The 12,075-nt window shown below is 40.6% G+C and overlaps 1 protein-coding gene across 1 annotated transcript; it reads right to left on the bottom strand.

Annotated features, from left to right (window-relative positions):
* Nucleotides 1-564: 564 nt before the first annotated feature.
* On the bottom strand, nucleotides 565-8,708 carry RSL24D1 (ribosomal L24 domain containing 1). Its single transcript, XM_069798205.1, has 6 exons — nucleotides 8,535-8,708; nucleotides 6,242-6,355; nucleotides 3,750-3,822; nucleotides 2,947-3,010; nucleotides 2,329-2,414; nucleotides 565-971 (listed from the first exon to the last, which is right to left on the bottom strand). The coding sequence occupies exons 1-6, from the start codon at nucleotides 8,613-8,615 to the stop codon at nucleotides 898-900; spliced, it is 492 nt and encodes a 163-aa protein (XP_069654306.1). The 5' UTR covers nucleotides 8,616-8,708; the 3' UTR covers nucleotides 565-897.
* Nucleotides 8,709-12,075: the final 3,367 nt, after the last annotated feature.

The following is a 12,075-nucleotide window of genomic DNA, read 5'->3' as shown; positions in this document are numbered from 1 at the left end:
TTGGAATGTACAAATGATGCACAGTGCAATTGCTCACCACCCACCGATTGACACCCAGCCAGTCCCCGAGCGTCCATCCCCCCACCCCTACTCCCCCCAGTTTCTATACTAGGTATGAGATCACATGGTATGGAATACCCCTTTGGCCACTTTGGGTCAGCTGTCCTGGTTGTGTCCCATCCCAAATTCTTGTGCCCCTCCAGCTTTCTCGCTGGCTGGGCACAAGAAGCTGAAAAATCCTTGACTTTAGTCTAAACACTACTTAGCAACAACTGAAAACATCAGTGTTATCAACATTCTTCGCATACTGAACTCAAAACATAGCACTGTACCAGCTACTAGGAAGACAATTAACTCTATCCCAGCTGAAACCAGGACAAAAGGAGATAAAACAAACACTATATGCATTCATAACAAACTGAAAAATTTTCCCATGAGAGTGAAAATAAGTCTGGACTGCACTGGACTGATGAAAATACATACTGCCTCACCTTGTAACCATTAAGATAAGATTTTTATTTGCTTTTATCACTATGAAAGAACAACAGACAGAATCAGAGAAGCTCAGGGCCAGCATCTTTTATTCCTTTAATTATCAGGGAAAAGTTATCCAGAAAGAAAGTGTAACTTTCCAAGGAGCACATAGGATCTCAAACAACGTGTCTTATTCTCCGTCCTGCTGACAAGGTTTTCTCAAGTTACATAATTGTAAGTACTGCCCAAACCAGTATCCATCTTATTATTTTTTATAAAACCAAAAATCATTCGAATTGTAAATGATCACTATTCATTAAAATGTATTTTTCTTCAACTGTAAGCACAGTTCTGAATGATGTCCAGTGAGGCAGTAAGGAACTGTTAACTGCTGAAGAGATATAAATAGAATATAAAAGCATTTTAAGAGTCTTCCTCCATAGACACATCCTCTTGAAGCTTCTGCACCATTTTGTCCTCCAGCTGTTTTGGTGTGCCTTCAAAGCAAAGAAAAAATTAAATTCAAGATGTCTCTCTAAACCCAAATAACTCTTCTTTGAACAATATATGTGTCTATTCTAGGAGAAACAGCCTAAACATACTGCTTAAGGAGTTGTTTAGGAGTAAACCCATCAAGCTTACAAATATTTATTACTAACCTCCATCACCACCTAAAACTACTGAAGAATTGTTTTAACAGAAAAGCTGATTTATTTTTTTTAATGCAAAAGCTAAAATGCAGTGAAACATACGTTTTCATCTAGTATGATCAACTTTGATATACCTGGCAATACCTAGCAGAACCTTGCAAAGGACTATAAAAATGCATTACTTTTAACTGATCAATAGCCTTCCCACATTAGTTTCTATATAAACATTTAAGCCTTCCTGAATGCTGTGTTGGATAGTGTTAACTCTCAATAATACTACCAAAAAGAAAAAAAAATTAAAATCCAGGATTGACATTTGATTCTGCTCTCTCTAAGGCCCAGCAGGAACTGCAAAACACTGAAAAGGTAGCTGTTGTTCGACAGAAATACTACATGCTATTGTGCATCATTCATTTAACATAAGCAAAGCCAAACAACGGAAATAAACACTCAGGTTTATTCTTTTGAATTCAGCCCTTTTTTGTTTTTCTTCCCTCAAAAAACAAGGGACAGATTAAACCAATGTTTAAATATATCCTGACAAAACCTTGTTTCACATATATACAATCTTAGACTACAGTTAATGCAAACTGGAAGAAAAAACGTAGAACGGACTTCTAGTTAACATCTAATAATATGTCACACCTACATCCGCAGAGACAAAATCACTGGGAATTTGTAAAATTACCATATTTTTAAAAATTTTAGGCTTACACTGAAGAAACAGTATTTTCATGTAAGTTTCATTATACGCAGTGAACTACAAAAAAAACCTACTCTCACAATTAGCTAACAAATTAAAAAAGCAGAGTTTAACTACTGTGTTCTATATCAATCAGTAGTATAGTCTGTTGAGTTCAAATAATCAATTCAAAGGGAAGACTTAGACAAATGTATCAGTTAAACACACAGTTCATAGAGTATCGGGTATTGAGTGCAGTTTAAAATACTCAAATAAGGAAAAGAAAGGATGAATGCAGGACTAGATAAATAAAAAGGTATGTTTGATTCAGAACAAATATACTGCTTACATTTAGTGGCAAGAGCTATTCTCCATACTCAACAGACAAATTAATTGTAAGAAAAATACACAAGATTATTGATTTGTAGAATTAGTCATACCAAAAAAAAAAAAAAATCAATATTCATCATAAAACTGTACACGCAAGTTAACCTAAGCGAACCAAGTAAAACAAGTTCTTACCTGCATGCGGAGCACGAAGAAGGTGGATATTCTGTTTGACTTCTTTGATGTCTTCTGCCTTCTGCAACTCTTTGCTCTTTTTTAATCTGGGGAGGGGGAAAACTAAATTGAATTACCTTCAAAGAGGAAATACATGTTTTCCTTTTAATGCATAACATATCTTTAGCTAAAGGTATGTAAACTGTAAATAATTATGATTATGAGGAAATAAAAGATAAAAAGTATTTGAAAACCAATTCAAGCATATACTGGATACAAATCAAAAAAAAACCAAACAACAACAACAAAAAAAAACAACAAAAAAACCCACCCAAGAGTCAGCACTGTATCAGCTCTTATCAGACATTTGTTTAAACCTAAGACTCCATATTACAAACAAGGAAATATAACTATTATCATCTGAGTGTCCAAAAGCTGCATTTCATTGGACAGGCAATGAAGTGTAGTAGTTTGGTAGCATAGCTGAGCCCACTCAAACTGTTTCACCCCAGTGCTTGGATGACTGTGTATGTGCAAAGCAAATCACCATTTAGAACTTTTGATCACCATTTCTCTGGCAAGACTGACTGTCCAATACACACTTTCAAGAACACCCATTACACAAATACTTCTCCTCACCTGTTCATAATAAATCTAGCCTGGCGTTTTTGCTTTATTTCCTCCACTCTCTTCATTGCATCAACTGAAATAAAACAGAAGTTGTTTTAAACGTGCTTACATACCTACAGTTGAAAATACATGCTCTTTTGCAGAGCAACACTACCAGTATTCCACAATACCTCTATATCAGAGGTAACTCTTATGCTATATAGAACAGGTTATTCCTTCTTCAAAGAGCACAGTAAGTGAATGCTCTGCATACCAACTATGATTAATTGTATTTTGAAACTTATTTATGCTTCCACTTTTGTGCCTACACATATTTTCTACAATTAACCATCACTACAAAAGGTTCTTACTCTACTTGAAATCAGATGCAAGTTATCACCTTCTCCTTTGTGGCATGCATTCGTTCACGACATTAGTAACTTCCATTTTATAGCAATTAATTTACTAAGCAAACTGAAGTGGAACGAGCGGGAACAAAGAAATAATTGCATCACTATAAAAAGCTTCCACTGGGAGCCTCTTAAAAAGCTGGAGAAACACTGAGGCTTTCTGAAGATAACAACTCAAAACAGCGGAATGCTGCACCTCATTTTCTAACCAGTTTCCAATAAAAAATAAGATCAGGTGAAACTCCACACCTGTTCACAACTGAAAGCTCCTCTACACATAAGAATTTAGTTATGATTCCAGTAATTTCAAAACACAATCACTACAAAGCATCAATACTCTAAGAAGCCTTCTGAAAATATGTTCATGTAGAGTAATAGTTCATTCCCCACAGTTCATCTTTTGTTTTTTCTAAAATGACTCACCCGTCTTGTTCCACAACTCTCTCTGGTATTTCACTGGTTCATTTCTACGTTTTTCAAACTCAAATGAATTATCCTTTATTAAGAAAAAGTAAATATAGATTATACGCAGAAGTATATTTAGATCAATACATACTACAGCACTCACTCATATAACTTTGTATTTTACATTTTTTTACTCCCTTTCAGAATCTCAGTTCCTATACTTTAACAATCTTTAGAGATTACTAAGCCAGAAAGAAATAGAGTGGAGCATTTGACCTCAAAGTGTCAGAAGCTACAGTGATTTGTCTGAAGAGAACTATTTACCAAAACATCTCCTTCAGCTATTTTCTTTTTAGCAAGACAAAAGGAACAGAGAAGACAAACGTGGAGTAGGAAATACAGAGTAGACTAGACAGGTGGAAGGCAAAACTAGAAACGTGTAGAGTCAAAAAAAAGCATTTAATGCAGGTCAAATAAGTTCTACTCAACTGCCTGTAACCCCTACACTATTTCATTTTAAAAATATTGAAACAATATAAAATCATTTTAAATTGTGGAATATTTCAATTGATGACATTGTGGTGTTTGGGCCAGCTAGGGGTTTTTCTTTTTGTTGTGGTTTTTTTTTTTTTCTCCCCAAGAGTTTAAGAGAGAAAAACAGTTTCCCGATTTTTTTTTGCTAGGCATACTTAGCTTTATACCAACTTTATCTGAGGACTTTTCCCTGCCCAAAGGTTCTTTTTTGAAGTGCTAAAGCAGAGGTATTAGACCAGCTGCTAATCTTCACTTCAGCTAAAGACAGCTCCAATGACAGAAACTACACAGAACAGCAAGAAACGGCACGTACACACTTACAAGCTGTGCTCCATTGAGAGACGAATGTTAATTTTCACCATGGGATAGTATCAAGCAAAATATCAGAAACACAAGCTGTAGAGCGCATCACATGCTAACATCTACATACCACTCTTATTCTTAAAAAAATATTTTCAAAAATTACCTTAAATTCATTTTTAGCCAAGCGCAACACAGCACCAAATTGATTCACTACAGTTTTTCCTGTGTCAGCTTTTACGTATTTGTAACATTATGACATGCTGATTTATTAAAAATCATGTCAGCATTATTTTGTAACATGAGAACATACCACAAACAGTGAAAAGAAGTCTCGTAAGAGTACAGATGTTCAAAAATGCCATGGTCTTCTAACCTACATGCAGAGATAAACTACAGCTGCCTCATACTGGCCAATGGATCTTTCCAATTCCAAACGTGAGGGGACAGAATGACCAACTCCTCAGTCATTCTGAGTGAAAGAATAAGACAGTCCTTCAGAAATACCTTGTGAACAACCATGTGGCAAGATTATGTCCTTCTTAATTTTTTTATTGTTTAATAAAAACTTGAAACCCAGGAAAAAAAGTAAATATATTTAACCCCTATCCAATGTACCTGCTTAAAGCAGCAAGAACTGTCACCTTCTTGCAAACTACCTTATTTCCCATTGTCACAAGCCTACTTAGACACTCTCCCCAAAGCTGGCTTATGAAAGAATGGATACCTACCAAACTACAACAAAGCATTATGTTTATATATTGTTTTAATTCTTAGCATATATAGACATATCTCAAAATTGGAGCATACTGTCACCTATTTAGACATGTATAAAGGAATTTTAAACTAAGTTTTTGTCAAAAAGGTAATTCAACATCACCAGAAAGAACGTGAAAGCAAGAAATGCAATTACAGAAGATGCTAATTAATTATGGCTTCTCAGAGTCACATTAAAAAATAAAATAAAATCACATTCTTCCCCTTGGAAGATCCACAGAAGGCAGCAAATCACTGTGTCAAAATACTTACCAAATTGTTAGTATTCTGGAAAAAAACAGGTAACTAAGTCACAGTAATTCTTAAATTATTTAAGGACTGTTCCCCCAAATATGAGTGTTTACTGTTTTTATCACTGAAGTAAGTTTGTCTTGAAATTGTTTTTAAGATCTCATATGCTGTTTTTGAAATATTCCTATCTAGGCAAGGACTTTTTCTATACATTGTATGCTTTAGGGAGACTTCAAAAGGTAACTATCCTATGTGTCTACACAGAGAGACTCCTGGGGTACCTTGTACCCCAGATTATCTGATTGTGCAGAAATACAACTACCAAACGTATATGTACAGAGAGTAGAAGATTTACAGATGGAAAAAAAATGCCTTGGGAACCACCATATATTACCAACATAGACACCTGATACACTGGCTTCCACACTGAAGCTGAAACAGGAAGTTCCAACTTATAGTCAAGCTAAATGAAAGCTCACTCTCAAGAAAACTCTCACATCCTCTTCCACTATCCCTCTTTTCTACACTTACCCCATCCCTTGTGCTCATCTAATTAAATGATAACGCGTTAAGCTAGCTAACCTAACCTGTTTGCAACTGAAAGAGGCTAGATTCCTGCCACTTTAGTGAGCCCATGTAAACCAGTGTGAACCATTTCAACTTCTTACCACTGTCAATTCTTTGCCAGCTGCTTTCCGGAATGCTTTGGTCCATCTCATCTTTCTGGGATTTCGCTTCTTCTTAAAGTTTCTGTGGCATTTTGATTTGCAGAATCTAAATATCTTAAAGAAGAAAGGGGAGAAAGCTTACAGTCAAATCATGTTATTCCTGCCCCATTGCAAGCATGATACCAAACATTAAAGTTTCTCTAACAATACTGCTCATAGAAAATGACATTCATCTTTCAAATTTCATTATTTTTAGTTCAAATGTAGCTAATAACAAAAAGAATTTCAAGCACTATTCTTGTTTTTCCATTATAAAGTAATTTTCACAGCTGTTAGGGACATGCACAAATACTTACAATTAAGCTGATTATAAATAAAATATACCGGAGTTGTGAGAATTTTCATCTGCAAAAACAACTATAAAACCAAACCTGTACTATGAATAATCAATTTTCTATACCTGTCAGCACTTTTTAGATACAGTGCCATCCTGACAACAACAAAAAAATCCTCACACCTCTCATATAGCATTTTTGAATGCAATACACATGCACACACACACAGAGTCTATCTTCTGGAATGTAGCTTTAAGCCTTAAAGATTACCCTGCAGCAGGAGTCCTAAGGACCTTAGTTAAGTCCTGGACTGAATTTACTGAAAGCTATTAAAGCATATGCCAAAACATTCTAACTGACCTTTTTTTTTGACCCCTTCCATTTTCCTACATATTCTACAGAACGCTAGACTCATTTTAGGCACCTGCCACTGCTAGCCATGGAAGCACCTTATGCATAAAAGAAAATTCACTATCCAGACTTGAAATTTCCTTTTTATTAGTATTGAAATTATGTAACTAAGAGCCAAGCTAAGGAACAACCCTCTATGCCAAACTGTCCCAAATCCAACAGACGTTTTCCAGTCAAAAAGAGCATGCAGCAAGATGGGGACGGGATGGGACATCATCATCATATCCCTATTTAGAGTCTTTAATCTTCCCTAAATTTATGCATCACTTTGAACTACCCTGAGCTGTCTAGTATCCAGAGCAGAGCTGAACCTTTAATTAAGAACACTCAAAATTACATTTGTTATTCATGACTTTTTGAAAACCCTATTTTTTGTCAGCCATGCCCCCCTTCCCATCTAATAGTCACTTCTAAAGAAAACGAAAATATGAAACCTCTAGTAAAGATAATCATCTTCAAATAATAATTTTCTCACCTTAACTCCGATAAATCTGCCATTACATTTTGCTCTTTTCATAGATTATCTGTTCACAACTAACCTGCCATTGTGCTACTTTTTAAAAAAATAAAAAACAACAAACCTACAACATACACCTTGTGGCCATTTTCTAGTAAATGGGACTGTGTCAATCTACATCTACCTCTAAATTCCCAAAAGCTATGACTCAGATGAGCAATACCGTTGAGCCAGTATTTGTTTTGATGCCCGAGCATGGGAAGGAAGCTATTTGCGTAAGCTTCATTTCACACTGGGGTCTCCAATGCCCTGTAGGAGTAGTAAGGAGTACAGAGGAGGCTGGGAAACCACACACAACATCTTACGTACAAAATTGTCACGGCAGCGTAAGGCCCGAAGTGCTATGCGCATCCTGGTATGACAGCCTCAATCGGGTAAGTCACATCAGATATCCGACTTGCAACTTTTAGCAGAATACCACGAGAGAGACAAAACCCATTAGCTTTAGCAGACACTGTCTATAATCTAGACCGCCCAAGGCTTCAGAATCGCCTGCCATTAAGCCTCCGCTTCTCCAAGATCTGAAAAACCAACGGATGAAGATTTTGCATTGCTCCGTGAAGCAGACGATTCCTCAGTAGAAACTGAAAACGAGTAACTCAAGAGCCCGCACTCTCCCCGACAGCCGCGACAGCTGCCCGAGTGCTGTATCGCTCCACGCAACGGCTCCCACGCAGCCAGTGACCCACGCACCCGCGCGGTGGATGGCGCCACCAGCCCCACCCGGGGGACGCCAGCGCGGCCGGCGCGACGGCTCCGAACCGCCGCGGGCGGCGGGGAACGCCGCCTGCCGCCCCCCCAAGTGCCGAACGGCGCTCGGCAGGCGCGTAAGCCACCGCACCCCGGCACCGGACGGGACTCGACGGGGTGGGGGCAGCGCACAAGGGGGAACCCCCCCCCCCAATCCGGCGCAGGAGAGGCCGAGCGCGCCCGGCCGCTGGGCCAGGCCCAGCCGGGCAGGCGGCGTGTGCCCGGGCCCCGGAGCGCCGCCGCTGACAGGCGCCAGCCGCACCCCCGACCCGAGCGGTACCTTGCAGTCGTTACGCACGAACATGACGCCGTGGCCCGGGTAGATGGGCCCCGAGCAGAAGTAGCACTTCTCGATCCGCATCGCCGGGCCCTCCGCGCCGCGCCGCGCCGCGCCGCAGGCCCCGCCGGAAGGGTGCGCTCAGCTGACCGGAGGCGGCAGGGCGCCCCCTGCCGGCCCTGGGGCGCCAAAGCGCGGCGGGAGCAGGCGCAGGCGCCGGCGCCGCCGTGGCAGGCCTGGTGAGGGCGGAGCGGCGCTGTGCTTGCGGTGTTGTGCTGCCGCTGCTGATCCGGAGCTCTTAAGAGCCCCGACGCGGGCACCGGGCTGGAAACAAGCGAGCGCTCGCTCTGGGTTTGCGGCCGAGCCAGCCCGGCAGGAGCGACAGCCAGCCGTGAGGCAGGCGGTGACGGCCGTGAACCGCTTCCCCGGCTTGGCACCGCGCAACCCGCCACAGAGCCGCCAGGTCGTTTCGCCTCGTATCGCTGTTGAGCCAGCACCATACTGGGCGTTATATCCATCTGTACTCACTCCGGCTACTTGGTGATGCGGCCAGCCCAGCCGCAGGGCCCCAAACAGCTCGCCTTGCGCCAAGAGGTACAACGCGCCAGTGCCGTATCTCTTCACAAGCTGCTCGCTGGAAAACGGCACTTTCAGTCCCAGCGGGGGCCGTGGAAGTCTCTCCTCGCACCCACAAGGGAACAGCTTTGCAAGACAAGAGCTGCAATGCTCCTCTGTCGTCTGAGCGACCTACCCTGTGAAGGGGCCAGCAACCCAAAATAAAGTGATACCCCCCAGGAGTCCTGTAAATCGGATCCCATAAAGCCTACCTCAAAAACAAAGAGCTCCTTTTGCTGAGCAGGGGTGAGGAGACCAGACATAGCTACTGCTTCTGATGTGGTCTCTGCCAGACTGAATGGGAAACGGGAAGGACCGCGCTGTTGGGACATAAACCCCTTTACAGCACAACATAGGACTGACCCTTCACCTCACCAAAACAAACACTTTCCCTCCCAAGGATTCTGGAAGAATGTGTCATTTTTTAATTCAGGGATTTTGGTTTGGTTTTAACCCTAGTAGAGTAGCATAAGCTTCTCAAATTAGTCGTCTTCAGCAGGCTTTAACTGTCGTGAAATACAAGGAGGACCATGAGACTTATTATATGTCTTAGCAAGATCTCTTAATAAAAATAAAACAGATCAGTCATATATAAAATGTGGAAGAGATTATTGTTCCAAAAATGAGAAACTGGGCCACAAGGCCACCACATGAACAATGCTGAGACTATAGTTTGTGTGGAAGTTCTCATTGCTGTGCTTTCTTTGAAGCTATAAGAAAGCTCCATTTATTGGCCGATTGGAGCCATAATTTCTAAATCATTACACAAACAGGTTACTGGGGGGAAAAGGGTGAGAAGACTTATCTACAAAAGCAGTAATAAGCTAATAACCACAAACACACTACATTCACTCACTGGATATACACATCAGCCACATGCATGCTAACTGTAATCCATTACATGAAGAGCACGGTCCATCCCTTGACTTCACCAGAGAGAATCCTGTTGATAGCCGAGAGATACTTGTGCTCACGGAAGTATTAAAAAAAACCCAACCAAACAAAAACCCAACCTATACACAGCAATGAAGTTGGGATGAACTATTAGACAATACTGCATCTTCAAAAGTAAGCTGACTTTCCGCTTTCCCAAATGACTCTCTACTTCCCTGAAACATACATTCATATCTTAGTATGGAAATCAAATACAAATTAAAAGATTTTGCTATCAGCTTGTGTTTGATCCCCTCTCATTATAGATGCAAAATTTTGTTCCAAGTGTGAAAAATGAATGAAGCTGAAGTTGCTCAGTATTAACATAAGGATAGAGAGAGTAACCCAAGGAAAGGAAAGGGAGTCAGACATAGATTTTTAAATCTACAGCTGATTTACTCTAGAATTCAGGCAAATCACTTTCTGCTCCATTTCCGTATTTGTAAGATCCAAGTCTTCTACAGGGGAATTAATTTTTAAAGCAAAATTTGAAGTACTGTCTAAAACCGATGGCTCTGCGTGCATTATTCTAAGGAACCCATTACTCCTTCTGTTCCCCCTCCTACAGAGTTACCTGTTTATTGGGAAAGGACCTAAATGCTAGGTCCTGTACCTTCCTAAATTGTTTGGAATTGGAGAGGGTCTTCTCTGTGTTCTTCAATCTTAGATTGCCATCCCAGCTCAAGAGTCTGAAATCTTCCCTCCCCACGTAAGGCTTTACCACCACAATTCCTGCTTCTCCATTTAAAAGAAATTAACTATCTATTTGGCGAAGAATCCATGTGTTGAATTGCATGTGCCTTTAGGGCAGTTTTTGCTTTCTGTTTTCTAGAACAACAAAAAAGGCAGTCAGCTTGGGGCTGTATTAAGAAAGATGGAAGGAAGAAAAAACATTGCTTTAGCACAGTAGAGTCACTAACCTTTTATCAGCACAGAACTTGTCTCCAATCTTTTTAGAAACCAGACCTCAGCCACATCCTATTGCAGGAGACACAGGCTAGAGCATATGACTGGTGACTAGTACTCACCCCCAGCCCTAAGGAACAACAGCTCTGAACTGACTCAGAGACAGAGAACAAGATAGGACTGTACAGGATATTAGTTATTCTCATGCTGCATGCCAGAGGGAAGGCTCTGTGGCTGTGACAGAAGATGGCAACCCAGACAATAAGAGGAAAGACTAGAGACACATACACAAAGCAATTTTATGAGGGAAGCTAGGAAGACACCAAGTTTACAGCTAGAGGCAAAACCAAATAGTAAACAAGGTTGCTTAGGTCTAGGGCTACTGTACTTTGGCATATGCAATCGCAATCCTTCTTTTTCAGTTTGGTTACTTGGAGTTTCCTGCCCACGTGACTTATTCCCCATGGGCTGTATTTCACTTAAGACAGCTTTTTCCTGGCAGACTACTGTATTGTGAAGTCTTTGGTGGCTTCTACAATTTAAACACTGTGGATTACAGACTGTCACCAACGCCTCCAGCAGACAGATGGGATGTGAGAGCACAGTGATACTACAAGCACTTACAATCGGATTTCCCCGTCCCTCCTTTTTTCATATCAAGGCACTAATCTCCTCTTCAACTACAAGCCATTATGTTGTGGATTTTGAAGTGCTTATTCCTGATCTAAAAGGCAATATAGATTGAAGGTTGCTGGAGCCAGAATCCAGACTAATTATAAAAAAAGAATATGGACTTCTACTCCATTAACAGTTATTCACAGACAGAATTAGGTATCCAGCTGAAAAACAGCCTCGCTGGAAGAAGAGGTTTTACAGCAAAGTGAGTGGCTCATTTGACTGAGTTTTGACACAGATTACCACAGCAAGAATTGTTTCACCAAACATCTCAACTCAATACCTTAAACTCATAGCAAAGCTTTGGTCTGCAAATATTTACATACTTGTACAACTTTCCTAATAGAAGTAAAAGAACTGTCATATACAGTCATATAAAAGAACTGACAACTGTCAGGCATGTGCACTTGGAGGA

Source organism: Haliaeetus albicilla, chromosome 12 (genome assembly GCF_947461875.1).
Source record: "Haliaeetus albicilla chromosome 12, bHalAlb1.1, whole genome shotgun sequence".
NCBI classification, from domain to species: domain Eukaryota; kingdom Metazoa; phylum Chordata; class Aves; order Accipitriformes; family Accipitridae; genus Haliaeetus; species Haliaeetus albicilla.
The sequence above is the reverse complement of the archived record's forward strand: the minus strand, read 5'-3'. Positions and strand labels throughout refer to the sequence as shown.